At 39.5% G+C, this 23,022-nt stretch overlaps 2 protein-coding genes across 2 annotated transcripts; one reads left to right on the top strand and one right to left on the bottom strand.

Annotated features, from left to right (window-relative positions):
• The first annotated feature begins 8,046 nt into the window (after positions 1–8,046).
• On the top strand, positions 8,047–11,055 carry LOC137939469 (ATP-dependent zinc metalloprotease FTSH, chloroplastic-like). The gene is made up of 5 exons (XM_068784740.1): positions 8,047–9,551; positions 9,735–9,981; positions 10,059–10,242; positions 10,319–10,490; positions 10,593–11,055. The coding sequence occupies exons 1-5, from the start codon at positions 8,226–8,228 to the stop codon at positions 10,812–10,814; spliced, it is 2,151 nt and encodes a 716-aa protein (XP_068640841.1). The 5' UTR covers positions 8,047–8,225; the 3' UTR covers positions 10,815–11,055.
• Positions 10,880–18,850, bottom strand: LOC137939472 (serine/threonine-protein kinase BSK1-like). Its single transcript, XM_068784741.1, has 9 exons — positions 18,318–18,850; positions 18,083–18,218; positions 17,593–17,726; positions 15,176–15,281; positions 14,790–14,875; positions 14,397–14,585; positions 12,177–12,344; positions 11,947–12,060; positions 10,880–11,307 (listed from the first exon to the last, which is right to left on the bottom strand). The coding sequence occupies exons 1-9, from the start codon at positions 18,642–18,644 to the stop codon at positions 11,053–11,055; spliced, it is 1,515 nt and encodes a 504-aa protein (XP_068640842.1). The 5' UTR covers positions 18,645–18,850; the 3' UTR covers positions 10,880–11,052.
• Between the last annotated feature and the right edge of the window lie 4,172 nt (positions 18,851–23,022).

Here is a 23,022-nt window from a genome sequence, read left to right on the forward strand (position 1 = left end):
GACTGCAGCCAAGCGCCATAAGCTGTCTCCAAAATATTATGGTCCATTTCCAATATTGGACCAAATTGGGCCCGTGGCATACTGCTTGCAGCTACCACCGGAAGCAAAGATCCATAATGTATTTCACGTCTCCCAACTGAAGCCCTTCCAGGGTGACTCGCCCCTACTGCACACTCCACTGCCGCCACTACATGAGGGCAGAGTCCTTTCTATTCCGGCTCAGGTAATACAAGCACGCCACATTCAAGGGGATTGGGAAATTCTAGTCCAGTGGGCAGATGCCGATCCCAGTAACACCACATGGGAGCCGTTATCAGCATTTCGACTTTTATATCCTTCCTTCGAGCTTGAGGACAAGCTCTTTCTCCAGGAGGGGGGTGATGTTATGGACTCTATAGCATCACGAGTTACCAACAGGCGTAGGAATTAATGAATGTGTTTTTCAATTTCCATGTAATTGTTTCTTGGTTTGGTTTTGTCTTTGGTTTGGGTTGGTTTAGCATTTATTGGTTTGAACCATTGACCCAAGAGGTCTTTAGGGTTTTGGACGTCCTCCACCCTATTTAAGGGGATGGCTAGGGTAATGAGAATTATGAATTGAGTCTACTTTAGCTAGAGTAATTTAAATAAACAGGTCAAGAGCTCCTTCAAGCTCTCTTCCATTTTTCCCCCAATTCTCCTTTCCGAAATTCAATTCCCATCAATCCCTCATTCCATCTCAACATCAAGCAAGGTAATGGAAGGAAGAGAAGAGAGGAGGGTGACAAGATCCATGGATCGTGAGGATCCTAACACGAGCCTGCAAGATTTTAGACAGAATGAGAGATATTTGTCCATCCTCCATGGGCGGTAGAGCAGCAGTGTGAGCAGGTGCGCTGCCTTTGAAGGGCTTGAGGAGGGACACATGGAAAATGTCATGTATCTTTGCTTCTGGAGGAAGCTAGAGCTTGTGCCTGCGGCCTGTGAAGGAAGCCTGTATGTAATGTTGGAGTTTGAGCCAAACAAAATCACCTGTGTTATACTGAATGTCTCTGTGGCCCTGATGATAGTAGTCTTTCATACGTGCTTGGGCTTGGCTGAGTCGCTGATGAATAATGGCCAATAACTGATCTCGATCAATAAAAGCTTTATCAACTGCATCGACTCGGGCGGAGCCATGATCATATGAAAGAAGACGGGGAGGTTTCCTGCCATACACTATCCGAAATGGGGTGTCCTATAAGGTTGTGTGGAAGAAAGTGTTGTATGAGTACTCCACCCACGAAATGCAGTCCACCCACCTCTTTGGGCGGTTCCCTACCAAGCATCGTAAATACATGGCAATGGTGCGGTTAAGCACTTCTGTCTAGCCATCAGATTGAGGGTGATAGGCCGAAGAAAAATTCAGCTTGGTGCCGCAGAGTTTGAAAAGATCCCACCAGAATTGACTAGTAAAAACAACATCCCGATCACTGACAATGGACAATGTGTGTAAAGAAGACCTGGGCTACTGATGCTGCCGTGTATGGATGCTCCATGGGAATGAAATGACAGTTTGTGGAGAATCGGTCCACAACCACCAAAATAGTGGATTTCCCGGAAGACCCTCAATAAAATCCATAGATAAGTCGGCCCATACCTGAGTGGGAAGTTGGAGCGGTTGTAGTACCCCTGTTGGCGATAAATGCTTCGCCTTGTTCCGCTGCACCTGACAAGTAGCTACCTAGGTTGTAATGGCGGATTTCATACCAGTCCAATAAAAATCTTTGTGGATCCGAATTAGTGTCATTTGAATCCCTTCATGGTAGTTGTCATGATAAGCTGAAACTACAGTGGCAATGAGAGGAGAAAACTGTGGCAAATAGATGTAGGTTGTCCTACATAGTCCAATCGGGTGGCATAATTCTAGTGGTAATGTGCTGAATCAATTCCTGCAATTTCGGGGAGCTTCGGTGTGCCTCCTTGATGGAGTCCAATAGGTCTAGTGTGGGGTGACTAATGGCTGATAATTACGGTGAGTCTTCGGACCTGCGTGACAGAGCATCAGCTGCTGCATTCAACCTACCCGCCTTGTGTTCCACTATAAAGTCAAATCCCAGCAATTTAGTAATCCACTGCTACTGAGGTGAGGTAGAAATATGTTGATCCAGCAAATATTTCAAACTATAGTGGTCCGTGCGGATGAGAAAATATCGGCCCCATAAATAAGGTCTCCAAGCCAAGCCAATCAATTCCCGTTCATAGGCTGGTAACTTATATTGATGAATTGCGAGTTGTCAGCTGAAATAGGCAATAGGATGGTTGGACTGTTGCAGCACTGCCCCGATACCCCCTCCTAATGCATCACATTCAACCATGAAAGGTTCTTCAAAATTAGGCAACTGTAAGACCGGCGCAGTGGCGAGGGCTGTTTTCAGATTTTGGAAGGTTGTGCTTGTTTCCTCATTCCAAACAAAGGCATTGCGATGTAGCAGGTTGGATAAGGGTGTTGCGAGTGCCGCATAGTTGGAAATGAACTTCTGATAATAGCCGGCTAGGCCTAAAAAACCCCATATGGCTGAGACATTTTGTGTAGGAGGCCACTGTGTAACTGCTGCAATTTTGTTCGAGTCCACTATGACCCCTGATGCTGTAATAATATGCCCCAAATAGGCTACTTGTGGTCGCCCAAAAGTACACTTGGTCCTTTTTAGATAAAGTCGATGTGCTTGAATTAGTTGGAAAAACCATGTTCAAATGCTCTACATGTTCAGTCCAGGACTTGCTGAAAATTAATATGTCGTCAAAGAATACTAACACAAATTTTCTGAGATAGTCAGTGAATACCTCATTTATTAAGGCCTAAAACATTGAAGAAGCATTGGAGAGACCGAAGGGTATGACCAGGAATTCAAAGTGGTCATGATGTGTCCTGAATGTTGTTTTATGAATATCCAGAGAATACATACGGACCTGATGATACCCTGAGCACAAATAAAGCTTGGTGAAAATTTGAGCTCCATGTAGTTCATTCAATAACTCATCTACCACTGGTATAGGAAACATGTCCTTGATAGTCTTGGAATTCAATTCCCGATAGTCCATGCAAAATCTCCAAGTATTGTCCTTTTTCTTGACTAACAAGACTGGAGAAGAGAAAGCAGATGTACTCTTGCGGATGAGGCCTTGCTCGAGCATCAATTTGCATTGTTTTTCTATTTTGTCTTCTTGTAGATGGGGATAGCGATAGGGGCGCACCACTACCACATTAGCACCAGCCTTTAAGGAAATTATGTGGTCACACTGTCTCAGAGGCGGGAGGCCTTTTGGTTCCTGAAAGACATCGCTATAATCATCCAACAAATTTTGTAAGTTAGTGGGCGAGGGATGCTGCAGCTGGAGTACATGTAAGTGTGGAGGAATTGCAGTCTTGCTAACCTGGAAAGTGTACTTCTGGCCTACCATCTCAAAGCTCATGGTCAAGGCTGGGAAATCCCACAAAATGGGACCCAAAGCTTGTAGCCATTTAATTCTGAGCACCATATCGAATCCGGCTTGGGGGATAATAAGAAATCCCGCCTCAAACGGATGACCTTGAATGGAAAACAACATTGCCTTGCTGATCCCATAACTTGGAAGTTTTTTGCCATTGGCCATTGATACTGAAGCTACTGGACGAGGCTGCACTTGCAGTTGCAACTGCTGGGCTGCATTGAAGCTTATAAAATTATGGGTACTCCCAGAGTCAACCAGACTTAGGAGAGGTTGCTCATTGACAATGGCACACAGTTGCATTGTTTTGGTGGATTGGAGGTCGGTAATGGCGTTGAGAGAAATTTCAGGTTCTTTTTCTTCCTCCACTGGCTCTACGTTGTTTGGGTTTTCCTCCTCCTCATCATCTACTTCTAACCAAAACAACTTCTGGCATTGATGTCCAAAGGTATACTTTTCATCACAATTATAACATAAGCCTCGGGACCTCTGTCTTCCATCTCAGCCCTGTTGAATTTTCTAATGAATGCCGGTTGTGATGGACTGGGCTTGGGAGCTGGGGGGGAATTTGTAGTGGTACAAGAACACCATGTGATGTGGTGCCAGCAGCGGACCTGCTATTTTGCCAAGGCGACATATGGTTTTGAATTTTCTGTTTGGACTCTAGTGTCCTGGCCAAGTTCATTGCACGGGCTAAATTAGAGGGAGCAAGGAGTTCCACCTCTAACCGGAGAGACTCCGTTAGGCCTGCAGTAAAGAACTCCACATGTTGGTCCACTCAAACCTTCTTTCTGTCTCTGGCCAATTTCTCTTGGAAGGCCTTCTGATATTGCTCAACTGTGTCAGTTTGGCGCAACAAGAGTAAATCCCCTAGCGGATTGCTCTGATCAGGAGGTCCAAATCGAATTGTACTCAACTCTTTAACGTCCTCCCAGTCTAGGTGCGGATTCTCCATTTCTAACTGGTGGCCCCATAGTTGCGCTTCATCGAGCATGTGGAAGGGGGCCAACCCCACTTTATCTATTTCAGCCGTTCTTTGGTGGGAAAAAATTTCTCACACCTATAGAGCCAAATCAACGGGTCCTCGGATCCCTTAAAAATTGGGAAGTCCAATTTTGTATACCTCGGAATGGTCCCACCACCTGAACCCGAGCTGATGCCATTCGTTTGATGGTTTGTCCTTCCAACAAAGTGGTCTCCCTACGTAGTCGCAGGGCTCCTCCCTCCTTCACAAGGGGTGGGGTTCCTTACCTCCATCAATTCGTCAACTTTAGAAGCTAATTTTTGAATTTGGATGTTTACCTGAGAAGCTCTGCTGTCGACCAACATTGCCAGACACCCCTCAGTTTCTTCCTACCCTATCTGTATCATTCCCCTGATGGTGGTTATCCAATCTTCATTGTTCAATGGCTCTCCCATATTGCCCTGCTCTGATACCAAGATGTTGTGGTCTCTAACCATGGGCCGAGTAATTCTTCGGTGGGAGGGGTTTCTCGTATTTCCGAATCCGAATATGGTCTCCTGGTTCTGCCCCGACGACCTATGGTGACAAATTAAGGAGTATAGAAGGATGGAAGAGTGATAAAAAGGGAAAATCGATGGCGGAGAAGGATGAATCAGACTTGTCAAAGGGAGTCTGCACCTTGGGTTCCAGGGGAACGCTGACCCTGGTTCGTTGAAGGAGAACATAGATCCCTTGTAATTTTCTGCTTAATCTCTCATTCCTTCTCGATAGCCTAATAAAGCAAAGGCTCGAGCTATAGCGTTATGGTTTATTACAATACGGCCCTCGGCCTTTCTACTTGACATTAATAACTTAAAAGAACATAAACTGCCTAATGCACTTCACTTCTCCTTTGAGTCCCCGACTCGTCCGCGTCGCCTCTGGATTACTCGTTCCGCTATCAGGTCCACAACAAGAATGTTTAACAAGAGAATGGCGGATGGGCTTACTTTATTGAGTTAGAAGCAGTGAATGAGTTTTTTAATCAACAAGAGAATAGTGGAGATGCTGAGTTAGAAGCGGTGAATGATTTTTTTAAGCAATTAGGTTGTCATGATGTGCAACATGACTATGTTCCCAACCATGAAGCCAAGAGTGAATCATTAATTTCTCCTGAAGAATCTTCAAAGTTGCCTCTGTCTGCACCATCAACTAAAGAATCAACCCAAAATGTTCCTCCTCAGGTAAATACAAATCATGTGTTTGATGAATCTATTGAAACATGTGTTCCTATAGAAAATATAACTCCTAGATATCCACAAAGATTGAATAGGGGAGTTCCAAAGAAACAGTATGAACCTGATCCTAAAGCCAAGACCAAATACTTAATCAACAACTATGTGTCCTCCCATAAGTTCACTAAATCGTATGCATTTATTCTTGATCGATGATCTAGGGTTTCTATTCCTAGTAATGTGCAGGATGCATTAGCTGGTCCAAAATGGAAAAAAGCGATGAACGAAGAGATGGAGGCTGTACAAAAGAATGCCACTTGGGAACTTGTTTCAAAGCCTGAAAGAGTGAAGACAATTGGATGTCGATGGGTGTTCACGGTGAAACTCAAACCAGATGGAAGTATTGAAAGATATAAAGCTCAGCTAGTTGCAAAGGGATATACACAGGTATGGGATAGACTATTAGGATACTTTGCCCCAGTAGCTAAAATCAATACAATTCGCATTCTTATATCTATAACAGCAAATCGAGATTGGCCTCTGCAACAATTTGATGTTAAAAATGTCTTTCTCAATGGAGACTTAGAAGAAGAAGTCTACATGGAGCTACCACCTAGAGTTAAAAGTGGTTATTTATGTCAAGGTGAAGTCTGTAAATAGAAGAAGTCATTGTATGGGTTGAAACAGTCACCTAGAGCATGGTTTGGGAGATTCTTGGCTACAACGAAGGAGTTTGGCTATAAGGAAAGTAATTTAGATCATACTTTGTTTATAAAACACAAAGAAGGAAAAGTAATGGCTTTAATTGTGTATGTTGATGATATGGTCTTGATAGGAGATGACATCTGAACTGCAAACTTTACATGAGTATTTAGCCACTAAATTCGAATGAAGGACCTCGAACAACTTAAATATTTTTTGGGAATTGAGGTTGCAAGATCGAAACATGGAGTCTTCCTTTCACAACGAAAATATGTGTTAGATCTTCTAGCCGAAACTGGAATGCTTCATTGTAAAGCAGTAGAGACGCCCATAGAAATGAATCATAAGCTTGGAATTCTCCCAGATCAAACCCCAGCAAACAAGGGGCGTTATCAGCGGTTGGTTGAAAGATTAATCTACCTATCACACACAAGGCCAGATGTAGCATATGCGTTGAGTGTTGTAAGTCATTTCATGCATGCACCAAGTGAAGAACATATGGAAGCGGTCTATCAGATTTTGAGATACTTAAAGAGTGCTCTAGGAAAAGGTTTGTTATTCGCAAAAAAAGGTATCTCTAACATTGAAGGGGGTGGGTGATCAAACAACCAAAAGATCCACGTTTAGTTACTTTGCTTTTGTAGAAGGTAATCTTGTCATGTGGAAAAGAAAAAAACAGAAGGTAGTATCAAGATAAGTGTTGAAGCTGAATTTTGAGGCATGGCTCATGGTGTATGTGAATTGTTATGGATAAGAAATATACTGAGGGACTTAGGGGTTGAATATGCTGAATCTATAAATCTCCATTGTGATAATAAGGTAGCCAACGAAATTGCAAAAAATCATGTTCAACATGATTACACTAAACATATTGAAGTTGATTGTCATTTCATCAAGGAAAACCTTGATGCAAAGATTATACAATTTCCTTTTATTCCATCCAAGAGTCAGCTGGCTGATATGCTCACGAAGGAGTATCAGGGAAGGTATTTCATGGTATAATTGACAAGTTGGGCATGATTGACATCTATGCACCAACTTGAGGGGGAGTATTAAAATGAGCTGTAAATTATGTAATTTGTTACCATAATTGTAGGAAACAATTTGTTTCCTTGATTTATTCCTGATTCTAGGATCTAATTTGGATCTAAATTAGGTTGTAATTGTATTATAAAAAACCTCCGTTTGAGAGAAGAATACGTTAAAAAATTCTTTGAATCTTTGTTATTATTTTAGTTACTCAGTTTCGACAATAAAGAGCAAATGTGATCGGCAAATGTAACAAAAGCAACTCATAAGAACTAGCTCCATTGGATAGAAAACAATAATGACCAATAACTATTGATCTTGACTGAAAAGGTGACCAGCCAAGGTGAACCTACTTCAATTGGGTTTTCACCATCAACTGACACCGACTACAACATGTGGACAGCAATTATGCAGTGTTTGAGTTGTTTTACTGGAGTGCGTTGCCCCACGCTACGCAGCCTTGCTGTGGACGTAAAACAATCACGAAAACAGCTCTTAGTCAACCAAACAAAATCTGGAAGCCTCAAAAGATGCCAAATCAGAAGAAAAAATCATGTGAAACTATCGCACCGGTCCCAATTAAACGTTTGGAGCTTAGACACACCACGTAGAGCCATCATATTCTTCACTCTCAACACTATAAATTTGTTAAATGTGGTAACAATCAAGTCTCTGAACAACGAGGAAACGAAAAAACTTTTACTGAAACGAATCAGGAATCATCTTTCCTTCCCCTCTTGAGTGTCGGAATCCAGAAATCATATCCTTCAGTTAATTGTTTTAGTTTTCTTCTTTCAATCTCCTTACGGGCGGACTGTAAGCGTTTTGGGTGGTGTTAGAAGCGAACAGTCTGAGAGAGGGCAAAAATGGCGGCTTCAACCAGCAATCCTCTACTGTTCTCCGCCTTCCATGGCACCAAACTCCATCGCAGAACAAAATCAAGCCCATCTTTGTTGCTTCTTGGACGAAGACCAACAATGAATCAATCTCTCCTTCCCTCACAGAGCAAAAAAACCAATGACTCGAAACCTTCAAACCTAGTGAATTTTGCATCTCAAGCTACCGTAGCCACCTTCCTCCTTTCCAATATATCCCTCCAGGCGCCTTCAGCTCTCGCTGCGGACCCAGATACAAATCCCCCTCCGCAACCACAGTTTATTCCCCAGCTCCAATCGGAAGCACCGCAATCCAATTCGTCGTTTACACAAAACCTGCTTTTGACGGCCCCTAAGCCACAGACGGCGGCGTCGGACCTTCCGGAGGGGTCCCAATGGCGGTACAGCGAGTTTCTCAACGCCGTAAAGAAGGGGAAAGTAGAGAGAGTGCGATTTAGCAAGGACGGAAGCGCCCTCCAGCTCACCGCGGTCGACGGCCGGCGTGCAACCGTGATTGTCCCCAATGACCCCGATCTAATCGACATCCTTGCGATGAACGGGGTGGATATTTCCGTCTCAGAAGGCGATTCTGGAAATGGATTGTTTAGTTTTATCGGCAACTTGCTTTTCCCCTTCCTTGCCTTCGCCGGGCTCTTCCTCCTCTTCCGCCGTGCTCAGGGCGGCCCCGGTGGACCTGGCGGTCTGGGCGGGCCGATGGACTTCGGGCGCTCCAAATCTAAATTCCAGGAAGTTCCAGAAACGGGCGTGACGTTTGCTGATGTTGCAGGAGCTGATCAAGCGAAGCTTGAATTACAGGAAGTTGTTGATTTCCTGAAGAATCCCGACAAGTATACCGCACTGGGAGCGAAAATTCCAAAAGGCTGCCTTCTAGTTGGTCCCCCTGGGACAGGGAAGACCCTTCTGGCTCGTGCAGTGGCCGGAGAGGCAGGGGTTCCATTCTTCTCCTGCGCAGCATCAGAATTCGTGGAGTTGTTCGTAGGTGTAGGGGCGTCCAGAGTTCGAGATTTATTTGAGAAGGCGAAATCAAAAGCACCTTGCATTGTGTTCATCGATGAAATTGATGCTGTTGGAAGGCAGCGTGGAGCAGGGCTTGGAGGTGGAAATGATGAGAGGGAGCAAACTATTAACCAGCTTTTGACGGAGATGGATGGGTTTTCTGGGAACAGTGGAGTGATCGTATTAGCGGCTACTAACAGGCCAGATGTTCTTGATGCAGCGTTATTGAGACCTGGAAGGTTCGATCGCCAAGTTACAGTCGATAGGCCTGATGTCGCTGGTAGAGTAAAGATTCTTCAGGTACGTTGAGAAGATCAAACAACTTCCTCCATTAGAGCTTTGCTGTTCTTGAACTAAGATGAATACGCTTGATTACGGGGGAAAGGAAAAATAGACTAATTTGCTTTTCCATTTGAATTGGAATGTTCTAGTTTAATTCTTTCAGAGACTAGCCATGAATTACAACTTGATATGAAATGACAGGTTCACTCGAGAGGCAAAGCACTTGGCAAGGATGTTGACTTTGAAAAGATTGCTAGAAGAACACCAGGTTTCACTGGAGCGGACCTGCAAAATCTGATGAATGAAGCTGCTATACTGGCTGCTAGACGGGACCTCAAGGAGATTAGCAAAGACGAGATTTCTGATGCTCTAGAAAGGATAATCGCTGGGCCTGAGAAGAAAAACGCCGTGGTCTCAGAAGAGAAGAAGAAACTAGTTGCTTATCATGGTAATTCACTGTCGCCCACTCTTCTTGTCTGCCCTGTTTTCCTGATGATATTTGTCTAAACGTGTCGACCTATGCAGAGGCTGGGCATGCTCTCGTCGGAGCATTAATGCCCGAGTACGATCCCGTTGCCAAGATTTCCATTATTCCTCGTGGCCAAGCCGGTGGATTAACTTTCTTTGCTCCAAGCGAAGAGAGGCTCGAATCTGGGCTCTACAGCAGAAGCTACCTGGAGAATCAGATGGCCGTTGCTCTTGGTGGAAGGTTCGTCTCCCATCCATATTTTCCACTTTCATATGGAAATCCACAAGCGTCTGAATTTATCTCCTCTCCCTAACAGGGTTGCTGAAGAGGTCATATTTGGAAAAGAGAACGTAACTACTGGAGCATCAAACGACTTCATGCAGGTCTCCCGGGTCGCAAGGCAGATGGTTGAGAGGTTGGGCTTCAGCAAAAAAATTGGACAAGTAGCCATTGGTAGCCCTGGCGGCAATCCCTTCTTGGGTCAACAGGTATGTAACACCTCATACCAACATATCTTCCATGATTGCTCGCTCTTTCCCCAGAAATTCCCTGTGTTCTAATATGTTATACCTGTGTCTCTGAGTCATCAGATGTCCTCTCAGAAAGATTACTCCATGGCCACGGCGGACGTGGTTGATGCAGAAGTAAGGGAACTGGTTGAAAAAGCTTATTCGAGAGCCAAGGAAATCATCACCACCCACATCGATATTCTCCACAAACTTGCTCTACTCCTGATAGAAAAGGAGACTGTTGATGGAGAAGAATTCATGAGTCTCTTCATCGATGGACAGGCTGAGCTGTATGTTGCATGAGTTCCTCCTGTAATGCACCACCCAACCCCCTTTTTTTGTTGTAATTTACGCTGTTCATATCCTAGTTGAAAAAAACCACATGCATTAATGTAAATCAAGTGTTTCTCTATATTACATTTTTGTTGAGAGCCACAACCCACCAACATTTGGATTACAGATAAATTGACATGTTCGTGAAAAAAGCAGGTGGTGGTATTACTCATCACTCATTATTACAAACAATTTGGTGTGCCTATTTTCATGAAGCTCTGCCACCTTTTTGTCTCTTTTCTTCTAGTCCAGCCGCTTCATTCAACATGTCTGCACCATCCTTGTCCATGTTAAGCTTGGCCAAGGCCACTGCTTGCATATAGAAAGCTGTAGGCCAGTCTGGGTAGACACATTGCGCTTGCATTGCATCTCGTAGAGCAGCATCAGGTTGGTCGCAGAGAAGATGGCACAAACTCCGCCGGGCATAAACCGTCGGGGAAATCATGGTCCCCACATCTATGAACTGCAGGAGGTCACACAAAGACCAAAAAGTAAAGACATCAGACCTAAGGAGCATCACAATCTGCACTTGTATAGAAAATCCGTTTTGCTACAATCTTCCCTAAAGAGAAACAGATGAAGAAAAAATAACAATAAAGAGAATTACATCCAATCAGTTTTACATACAATCGGAGTTTCCTTTTTCCTCCTTTTGGTATGATAACTCGCGCAGATTTAGTAATCCACATTTTGTATCAGTTTTACCATGTAATTGACAAGTGAGACTATTTTGCTTCACTTGGAACTATTTTATTTTTCAGCAATTTACTTAGCATTTTGAGAGCTCTCTTTGTCATAAATATTAAATTGTTTATGTTGATGATACCAGGTAGACTTAAGGGGGGCCAACTTGGGAGGTAAGGCTTAAACAACCAGAACTGCTACACTGTTTTTGGCCAATCCATACTGTCAAATAGGTTTTCAGCTGCTAGTTTCCCTAAATGATCACCAACTAGATGTAGTTGCAATTCGCATGCAAGATTCCTTCTAAGAAGCTCTGACCATGATCCCAGACATGATCTACTCGTTATTTAGAGATTCCGAGATAATACTCTCACTGCATTCAGGAACAACAGATCAGAGCCGGAATGAAGAAAAATACCTGGGTATAACAGTCAATGGCAGTTTTAAAATCTTTGTCACGGAAAGCAAAGTCCCCTCTTTTTCTAGCCTCTAGCATGTCTCTCATCTGTTGTGTCCATTCTTGGAAAGACAACTGAAACCAGAAGGATAATTAAACAACTCTAAATTAAACATTCCTTAGATGCATTGCTGCAACATTTCTTTGAAAATATCACAGGTGGATGAAGAAAAGACAAACACAAGTAATACCTCATTAGTTCCTTCATCATCCCGGTAGTGGGTCATGACTAGGATCTGATGGATGGCAGTGAGGTCCATGCGGGAACAAGCTTCACCCATGGGGGAAAGAGGATGCTGAGGAAGTGTGGGAGGAGCCTCCTCATGCTTTGGAATGCCCAGCATGACATATGATGGTACCTGTATACCACAAATGACAATCATACACCTATTTATTTGCCACTGCAATGTGTCATTCTTTCATTAAAGCTCCACCAGGAGAGTACAAAGTCGCATTGTGCAAAGAGATCATCACTACTATGCTCTTGATTCATAGAAACAGAAGATTAGCAGAAATAGCAGGCACGGACCAACAGCAAGAAGCTAAGAGCAAATCTAGTAAAACACAAAAAAATGAGAAGCATTTCTCCTTGTATGCAACGGCATTGCATGATTTGTCAGTGGATTGGTATTGAGTACATTAACATGGGTATAAGTGATATTGGAAATTTTCTTGGGGGTCAATTGGTTCATAAACTTGAGCAATAGGCCTCCCAAATGATTATTCAGTTGAGATAGGAACCGTGTTCAAACTTATGTATTACAGCTAGGTTTTGGCCTAAAGTCAATTTGTCTATGCCCCATTTAGATCTGTCCACATTGTAGGCCCATCTAACTGTTTTATCAGTCCTGAATCTGAGGAGTGTTAATAGGGGAGCCTATTTTACCCATTTCCTCATTTTTTTGTTTATTGTTTATTAAATGGATTGAAAATGAAACAAAAATATTTATTCTGATTAGGCATTCATGTAATTTTATTAATTACCCATTTACTATGTATTAAATGGAATGGAAATGGGTAAGGGTCATTTTGTACCCAATTAACCAATTACCAGATTATAAATAAGAGTAATTAGGTAAATTTTTATTTGAGTGAATGAATGTTTGAGATAAAACATGATTTTTTTTTTTTTGATAAAGATGTATTGATAAAACATGATTCAAGTGTCGCTTTCTAAGGATTTTGTAATATCATTAGGGATTTTCTTATACATTTCTCAAAAAAAAAAAAAAAATATTTGTTATACATTTAAATGACATTGTTCTTGCACTTTTGTGTATATAATAATGTGAATTTAATAATTTTTATGATTTTATAAGTTTTTTTTTAAAAATTGTTATTATTCCATATATCTACACATTCTACCATACAATAAATAAGTAAACAGTATATGGATTAGTTTATTTTATATACCAATAATAAAGTATACCAATATACAATGGAATAGTTTATTCAATATACCACTAATAGAGTATACCAATATACTTTATATTAATGAAACGATATACAGAATAGTTTATTTGGTTGTGTTTATATACAGTTTCCCCCTAAGTATGGGTATTAGTCCCAAATCGGAAAATTGCTTGGTATACAAACTTGAGCAGCATGCCTCTTTAGTGAATAGTCATTTTTGGATGAAGCCAGCTCAAACTTAATAAAAGTATATTTCACAGAAACACTAAACTATCACAGAATTCAAGTTGTCAGTCTGGTGGGTTTGTAAGAGCAGCCCTATCAAATTCACCAGATCTGGAAAGTTCATCCAGAACTATAAAGGTCCATGAATGGCACATAAAAAAAGCCACAACAAGTAAGCATAATAAAGCCATGAACCAATCTTTTTTTCTTGATTTTCTATTTATTTATTGAAATTTGATTAGGATAAGACTGATGAGATTATAGACTGATGGAAAACAAACATCAAAGTATGAGAAACATAAATAAAACTGAATTTAAGTGACAGCTGTTACCAGGTGGATGCATACATCAGTTTAACCTCAAAATGATTAAGATATTTGATCATTACAAACACGGGTTATCAGATGTTAACTTCCCCTTATCCTCTTATTTTCACATATTTTAATATTTTGGGTGTGTTTTTTGTATTCTCAATGGCTCGCATATTTTTAGCATCCAGTTATCCATTCACAGGCCTTACAATAAATTCTAGTTATCTGGGCACCATTTTCTGAGTCCACAGCTTCTACATGTATTTTCAGGTGATTGATGTCTTCTGAAATTAGATTTTTCAAGTATCCCGTGGTGCGATCAACAGTAAACGTGAATGGATTTCTGTGAAAAAATTATGATTCAGCATCACCACTTCTTCCAATGCACATCACATATATGCACATAAAGTAAACATATGTGAAACATGGCCCTATTCCAGTGAACAGGCATTAAGGACATACCTCAGGTTTGGTTTGCAACGGAGCAAGTGTGGTAACAAGGTCCTTGGGATTAGGCCGTTCTCTAGGTTCATATTGCAAACATCGAGAAGCAAGGCCAACAAGCACAGTTCCCTCTTCTGTTGAGAAGTTACCCTCTAGATGTGAATCCATCAAAAGTAGGATATTTTTGCCCCTTATCATATCAAGGGCCTGGAAGCACAACAAAACCACAGAAAAAATAAAACCCTCTCATAAACTAGAATTTAGATGAAAGGGGAGGAAAGTGACTCCAATACACACCTCAATTTGTGATAATGTTGACATGATCAATACTAAAACATAAATAAAGTGTTTGCTTTTCAACATCACTAAGTTCAGTTGCTCCAGAACTAGCAAGCCAGTAGAAGAACTTACATGACTTGGAGGGATGTGCTTCCCACTAAGAAGATCCAAAAGGACAGTACCAAAGCTGAATATTACACTTTCAGAAGTAACCCTCCCTACAAGAAAGAGATATCGGTGATTACACAAAGGAAAATGTAGCTGAAATCATGATGTTCACTCATCACCATGTGCTATTACATGAACCTCCTTCTTGGGTAGCTGACCACCAAGAACTCATGTTCCAAATAAAAGTGGGATCTGCAGTTTTTTTATGCTAAATTGGCATGCTAAAATTGGTAATAATTTACAAAAAATTTAACTGATGCATATGAAAATATGCTACTTCATTGTCACACATAATGCATACAACATGCTACATTTGTATGTCTAAGTTTTCATGGACATAAGTTCAATACCATTTCTTAGATACTCCGGAGGTGTATAAGCCAGATTTGTGCTGTAACTTTTGCCATCCCTGCTATTTTTCATCAGTCCAAAACATGAAAGCCGCGGATCACCATCCTAAGAAGAAATAGTAACAATAAGCTGAGCATTTCTGTAAGAAATCAACAGCAATAACTCCAGCAGCTATTCTGACTAAAGACCAAAACCTGATAATAATTTGTAAGAACCCAAGAAGACTATACTAACAATTTAACATTGCATGTAGCTATAAAATGTAGAATGCGCTCTCATCCCACAACTTCCAAGTTTTCCCAAAGAGTTAAATGGAACAATTTAAAGTTTAGGAGAGAATCCTTGCCTAAAAAGACTATGAGATCCTGACTGTCAGCATTATCACTGTTGGCATAGGCACCCCCTATACCTAATCCCTTGGTGTCGGTGCCCCTTATCTCTGTTGGCATCACTGTCACCTCACCAAGAGAATAATGGGAGTATCAGTGTCAGGGGGCTATATTCAGAAGCTAGAAACATTTCAGATGAAAATGCATTCTGCATTGGCATCCAAACATGGGATTTAGGGAGTGAAGAGAAAAAGAAGGACAAGCTTAATTTTCTTTCTTCTGTGACCAAAACTAAGGTTTATTTTAACAAGTATATCATGATCAAGATAGAGTATGTACATCAAATGAGACAAGACTGACATCTGTTGTAAAGTCTGTTTCAGTACCTAATGGACCTGACCCTGAACAGAACATTGCACCATTCAGAATATTTCAGTTTCTAGTTGCTAGAGAGAAACATGAAGGAAAGGAAGCTACCACTTAGTAGAATGTTTGGTTTCATATTAGATTCTTGTATATTGGTAAATCTGGAATTATCACAACACAAAATGAACAAAGGTATTGCTTCAGATCACAAATTTGTTCGCATCTATCAGCTTTCATTAACATCTTGGAAGTGGAAGAGGTCATACATTCAAAAGAAATAGGGAGATGAATGTTTTTCTTCTTAAATAAATAGAACTATCAGTCATTTCTGGGAACGGGATTAATGCCAAACAGCTAATCTGAGTATATGGAACTCTCTTAGTTCTGGCTGTTGAATAAATGCCACAGAGCTATTCTGGAAAGAGTTAGTCCACAAGGAAATAGACTACTCATATCTATTTTTTAATTTCTTTAAGCAATTAAATCGGTTTTATCTTCTTTTCCATTACTCTTTCCAACTGGATTTTTTCCCAATCAATAATGAAAGTGACCAGACTTTTTAAAACTTCCATCCAAACAAAAAGACTTCAAACTCCAACCACTGTCAAAAAAATGGAATCTTTTGCTCCTTTTTTTCCCACTAACTGTCAAAATTCTTCAATCAATCCCCTGGATTCAACTTTTGCACAGGGACGACATGATATTACCAGTATCATTTTTTAAAAAGAAGGTGTCCCCAATATCATTTCCATATCAAATTATAATAACGAAATAGGAAGTCTCACACCCGATCAGACAGAGAACCATGAACATGAAGGATAAGTGAACATAAAAAGGCTCTTCCTCCTGAATAATTTCAACTAGATCCCATTTGGTGTTTCATATATTTTAGTTCAGGCTGTGGCATCAAGGCACAACAGACATTGACCAAAGGAGAAGCATTCAGCTATCGGCTGCATGCATTAGAGAGGCTTCACCATTTCGTGATCCAACAAGATCTAACTTTGACACTCCAACTTCCCATGGAAATGAATGCACAAACAACATGGATGTCAACAACAAGAGAAACAGTGATGATGCATCCCAAAGACTGTGCCTCCCCCATCATCAGAAAATCAAAACAATGAAAAATCGGAAGTAGTGGAAAACACCAGGAGCCATCCCTCCATTCCTAGCATTTTTTTATAATCCACAGATATTCTCCTATTCTTCTTAATTGAAACTATTGCATCTCTCAGTAGCTCCTATATGCGACATATTAGGCTACCTGGGTACAATATATAAAACACAAGTCAAAAAGAATAAGAAAATACTATGCACCCCAATCACCTCCAACTATCAATTGGATCTATACAATCCAACCCCTTTTTGCAAATTCCAGAGATTGCTGAAAAGTTCTATCACCTTAAACCACAATGTATGGTTCTTTATCGTTCAACTAATCTCAGAGAAATATTCAAAGAGACAGTCACTAAACCAAACCTCTATTATCATACAAAAACACAAACAACTCTGTTTAAAGATTTTCATCCATTGAACCCTGATGCATTTAACCGCAACTGTGCATAGCTAATCTCTTACAGTAACTATCCTTCCCTACCTGCCTAATAACAACTACAACGGCCTAATAACACTAACTTTTTTTCATTACTAGAAAAACTAATAAGTAGCATAATTACAAGCAGAAAGGATAGCACAGAGGAAAATATCTATCAAATCACCTCATCAAAGAGAACTCTATAAGCATTCAGGTCATGATACAACGGCCGGCCCTCACTACTGCAATAAACCAAGGCTTCAGCAATGTACAGTGCAACTCTTAAACGCATAGCCCAATCAATAGTCTGATTTTCCCCTGTAAGGATACACAAGATTAATTTATACAACATACGTTGTCGGGTCCATTTTCATCATAATAACGAGAAAGAACATATTACCTGAATAAGTAAAGCACTAATTTCGGATAAAATGTAGAAGATCAACAAATAATGAAAAATAAACCTAAGCGTGTTACTAGCATTGTTTCTAGTCAAAAGACAGATATAATAAAAAGTCCCTCGACCTAAAAGCTATATTTAGTCCCAAATTTTCGGGATTCGCATAAAGTTCACACAAATAGAAGGTCCGCAAATAGCTGATTTCATGACAAATGGCGAGAATGACAAATCAGAAGGGCTTAAAAAGCGGGGTAAGAAAATCTAAAGTACATACAATGAAAAAGATGCTTGGCAAGTGTATCGTTGAGCATGTATTCTGCAACAAGCAGCCTCTCGTCCCCATCGCAGCAGTACCCAATCAAATTTGCCAACCTCCGGTGCCGCAATTTCCCCACGCCCCAAGCTTCCTCCTGCGAGACCCAGAAGCAAAACCCGGAGTGAGGAAAACCCAGGAACAAATAAGGCAGAAAATACATGAAATCAGCAAGAAGACGAGCAATGTTACTGACAGCAAACTGCTTAGGATTAGGCCAGGCCATCTTGGTGAATTTCTTCACGGCAATCCACCGGCGGTTCTGGAGGCGGCCCTTGTAGACGAGATTTGGGGCCTTCTCCCCGCTCTCAGAGACGATGAAGTCTGAGCTGAAGTTGTTGGTGGCAGCCTTGAGGTCCGCAAGGGAAAACTCAGAGAAGAGAGGGACCCCGCCAGGCCCGCCTTCCGCATCGACCGACGATGGAGGTCCATGCTCATATGAAGAGTTCTGATTATGCTGATTGTGCTGCTGCAGTTTTTCCGGGTGAGTCTCGGACAGAAAGGAGGACACACAGCAGCCCATCACTCACGTTCTCTCTCTCCCCCCTCCTAGCTTTGTAGATAAAAGATAAACAGAAACAAGATTCAAAACTCCCCACTCTCTCCCTCACTTTTGCTACTCGGTTTGATTTCTTCAGCTTATAAAATGCAAAACTCAACAAGAGGAAGAGATGCAGAGAAGCAGCGCCTCTTCTCTCTCTTAATTCTCTTCCTTTTTCTTCAGCGAGAACAAAGAGAAACAGGGAGGGGATCCATTTCATTCTCTCATCATTTTTGTCATTCCTCATTGCAGTCAGGGACATAATAGTCATTGTGCATACTGAGCTCTGGACCGACGCGACGTTAGGAGCAGCCGCTGCATACGCGTTGGGGTGTGAGCGTATGCACCATGACAGAGTGTACTGTGAACTGTAGAAAATCTACGTCAAAATATCGCGATAAATTTCTTTCGAGAAATCGCGCTAGGTAAACTAGAGAGTATCTCCACGCGGCCGCCGCCGGACTTCCATTCTCGCGCTTCCATTTCCGTTTTTAGTTTCCCACAGGGTTTGTTTGGAACTAGAAAAGAAAAATATAAATAAATAAATAATTTTTTATTGTTATTATTTAAAAATAATTAGTAAAAGTAAGATAATAATTAATTTTTAAATAATAATAGTCAAATATATTTGTTTCTACGGGTTATAAACAATTCTTTTTTACTAACTATTTTCAAATTATTTTTTTTCATGGGTGTTAAAAAGACTCTTAAAGCCCGTAGTTATTATTATTTCTAAAAATATTTAGTAATAATAAGATAATAATAAATTTTTTTAATAACTATTTTTTAAATAATAATTATTTTTTTATTTTTTACTAATCCTCAAAAGTTCACGTTCACCGGGGCAGGCTTTACATGTATTGATTAATTTATCCCTACTAGTTTTTCTCTTGGACAATCCAGATGTATTATTCTAAATTTAAAATTTGAATGAGATTTCAAAATTAATCATCTCTGATAGAAACACTGTTCAATGATCAACGGCCACGATGAGCTCATGTGGAGAAGTAGCAGGCGGTAGGCGCCGGAGGAATATAAGTTTCAGGCAGGAAGGGCATTTTGATAATGACAAATTGAAATGATAGGAGAAAAATGTTTTTCTAACCTGGTTTTGGCCTACGGTTTGTGGTGGTGCAGCTCATCAAGGAGCAATCACAGATGATCTAATGTATCATTGGTGGAGCAATAGTTTGTGGGGCCCACCAGGATGGCACTGGTTCTGTGGAACCGAGGGTCGTAGCTGATTGGGTGTTTTTATTACTTTACTAAAAAAAGGGTGCGCACTTGGTAACACATGAGAGAGTATAGGCCACATGGTATTAGAATTTTAGGTTTATTATTATATTTTTGGTCCGGTAACACATGAGAGAGTATAGGCCACATGGCATTAGAATTTTAGGTTTATTATTATATTTTTGGTCCAAAAAGTGTCACAAGTTGATGTCATCCAGCGATGATAAGACTCCTAATAATCTAATAATATAGTATTTTGATAGTACATAATATAATATTCTACTATGAAGTAACATATTTATTCTTTACTACTTTAACATAATAGGATGAAAGAATAAAATTATTGTTCTAAGACCATAATGAACACATTATGGTTTAGTGTTATTTCTTTGTTTTTTAGGTGGGTAACTTATAATTTCATACCAAAGGAGATAGTAAATAAATAACATTCTCTTTATTTGTATGTTATCATAGTTCCATTTTATGCATTAGATTATGTTCTTGATATCCTTTAAGATTGTCAAACTAAAATCTATTGTACTCATGTCAATCTTATAAAGTAGTCAAACTTATTGCTGAAAGTAAAATAATAATAATGTACAATTAAACAATTGACATTTATTTCGCCCATTCTAGTTGGACAATATGTCACTACTAATAAAATTATAAATTAAGCATTCACACTAAATACCACTATGTTTATTATGGACTCGAAAGACCAAGCTTCATTTTTTTAGTAATGACATCATAATATATAGTATTACTAATTTATAAAGAATAATTACGTTACTTTGTTGTGGAAAACAATAATATGTTACCTGCCAAAATATTATGTGATCAAATATTTGGGTTCACAGTAAAAAATAACTATGTTATTTTATAGTGGGATACCAAATTATGTACTATCAAAATACTATGTTATCAAATAGTTGAGTTAGCAAAGAGAAGAGCCGAACTACAATAAAAATGTCAATCAACACCATGGGTAATTTCATTCTAAAGTAAATACATCATCATTTTACCATCTTTAGTCAAAGAATCATAATTTTAACACTATTTAGTCGATAATCAGCAAAGTTTCCTTATTTAAAAAAAAATCCAAAATTTGAGGATAGTTGTTATGGACCAAATAGTGAGCCGAGTCAGGCTAAGACACCATGGCTGAGTCAATTACCCTGACTGAGTCAGTTAAGTAGTCATTTAGTTTATTTTCATGTTAAATACCTTAGAAGGGCAAAATTATAATTCTCTAAACTTTGTGGTCATGAGTCCTATTTAAGGGACACCCTGAAATGAAATGAACAAGTCAAATTTCACCCAACATAGGATCAGGTTCTCCTCCGACGAACCTAGGTTGCGGACTCCCTCAATTATCCCTCGCCGTTCTTCTCTACGATCCTTCGCCCCTTCGTTTTCTTCCTCTTTGTTATCTTCTCCGGTGAATCTCCGTGTTGATCTGCCAAAATATTATGCTATCAAATATTTGGGTTCACTGTAAAAAAATAACTATGTTATTTTATAGTGGGATACCATATTATGTACTATCAAAATACAATTTTATAAAATAGTTAAGTTAGCAAAGAGAAGAGTCGAACAAAAATAAAAATGTCAATCAATACCATGGGTATTTTCATTCTAAAGTAAATACGTCATCATTTCACCATCTTTAGTCAAAGAATCATAATTTTAACATTTTTTAGTCGATAATCAGCAAAGTTTCTTTTTTAAAAAAAAAAAGCCTAAATTCAAGGATAGCCATTGTCTCCAATTTGGGGAGAGTGGGATTGGAATCTCCTACATCTCCTTCTATCAATGGAGCTCCAATCTTTCACATGACGGGGACTATAACCCCCTCCTTCACACCAGGTGAGCAATCCTTCACTCTCTCCATGATGATGTTAGAATTTTAGGTTTATTATTATATTTTTGGTTCAAAAAGTGTCAGAAGAAGTTGATGTCATCCGACGATAAATGGATTTAAAAAAAAATTGTCCTTTAAAAGACTCCTCATTATTCTTTTAATATCCAAATAATCTAATAATATAGTTTTTTGATAGTACATAATATAATATTCTACTATGAAGTAACATATTTAATCTTTACTACTTTATTATAATAGAATAAAAGAATAAAATTATTGTTCTAAGTCCATAATGAGCACATTATGGTTTAGTGTGCTTACTTTGTTCTTTAGGTGGGTAACTTATAATTTCATAGCTAACGAGATAATAAAAAAATAACATTCTCTTTATTTGTATGTTGTCATATGTGAGCACATTATGGTTTAGTGTGATTACTTTGTTCTTTGTGTGGGTAATTGTTCTTTATGTGGGTAACTTATAATTTCATAGCCAAGGAGATAGTAAAAAAACATTCTCTTTATTTGTATGTTGTCATAGTTCCATTTTATATATTAGATTATGTTCTTGATATCCTTTAAGATTGTCAAACTAAAATCTATTGTACTCTTGTCAATCTTATAAAGTAGTCATACTTATTGCTGAAAGTAAAATAATAATAACGTACAAATAATCAATTGACATTTATTTCGCCCATTCTAGTTGGACAATATGTCAGTACTAATAAAATTGTAGGTCACTCACCCAAATAATTAAGTATTCACACTAAATACCACTATGTTTGTTATGGATTCAAAAGACCAAGTTTCATTTTTTAGTAATGACATCATAATATAAAGTATTACTAATTTATAAAGAATAATTACGTTACTTTGTTGTGGAAAACAATAATATGTTACTTGCCAAAATATTATGTTATGATCCCACATCAAGATCCTTCTTTGAAACGGGAATGCGAGATTCTTTGATGATATTGAGTTTGGAGACGAAGAAAAACAAGGAATTCTATCTTTGAAGAAGAATCTGTTATTGACAGTGATCAAGTCTCCATACTTATTATTGTTCAAGACACAGTTTAGGCACTAGAGAACAATGTTCAGGCTCCTATTCCTGACATTGTTCCAGATCAAGACAACAATGAAATTCTTCCTCAAGCACCACCTTTAGAACAAACTCAAAAACCTCAAGAAGTGCCATTAAGGAGATCCACTAGGGAGAGGAGAAATGCGATTTCAGATGATTATATCATTTTTCTCCAAGAACATGAG

This window comes from Aristolochia californica, unplaced genomic scaffold (genome assembly GCF_029961685.1).
Source record: "Aristolochia californica isolate CCGP_79_NKW_82.1479 unplaced genomic scaffold, dmAriCali1.0.hap1 SCAF_8, whole genome shotgun sequence".
NCBI classification, from domain to species: domain Eukaryota; kingdom Viridiplantae; phylum Streptophyta; class Magnoliopsida; order Piperales; family Aristolochiaceae; genus Aristolochia; species Aristolochia californica.

Excerpts from the sequence above, each read along its gene's own strand:
- LOC137939469 (XM_068784740.1), top strand. The coding sequence starts at position 8,226 with ATGGCGGCTTCAACCAGCAATCCTCTACTGTTCTCCGCCTTCCATGGC. Across the intron at positions 10,243-10,318 it reads GCCGTTGCTCTTGGTGGAAG|GGTTGCTGAAGAGGTCATAT; the intron begins GTTCGTCTCCCA and ends TCTCCCTAACAG. Across the intron at positions 10,491-10,592 it reads ATCCCTTCTTGGGTCAACAG|ATGTCCTCTCAGAAAGATTA; the intron begins GTATGTAACACC and ends CTGAGTCATCAG.
- LOC137939472 (XM_068784741.1), bottom strand. The coding sequence starts at position 18,644 with ATGGGCTGCTGTGTGTCCTCCTTTCTGTCCGAGACTCACCCGGAAAAA. Across the intron at positions 15,282-17,592 it reads ATAGAGTTCTCTTTGATGAG|GATGGTGATCCGCGGCTTTC; the intron begins GTGATTTGATAG and ends ATTTCTTCTTAG. Across the intron at positions 12,345-14,396 it reads CGTTGCAAACCAAACCTGAG|GTACCATCATATGTCATGCT; the intron begins GTATGTCCTTAA and ends TGTGGTATACAG.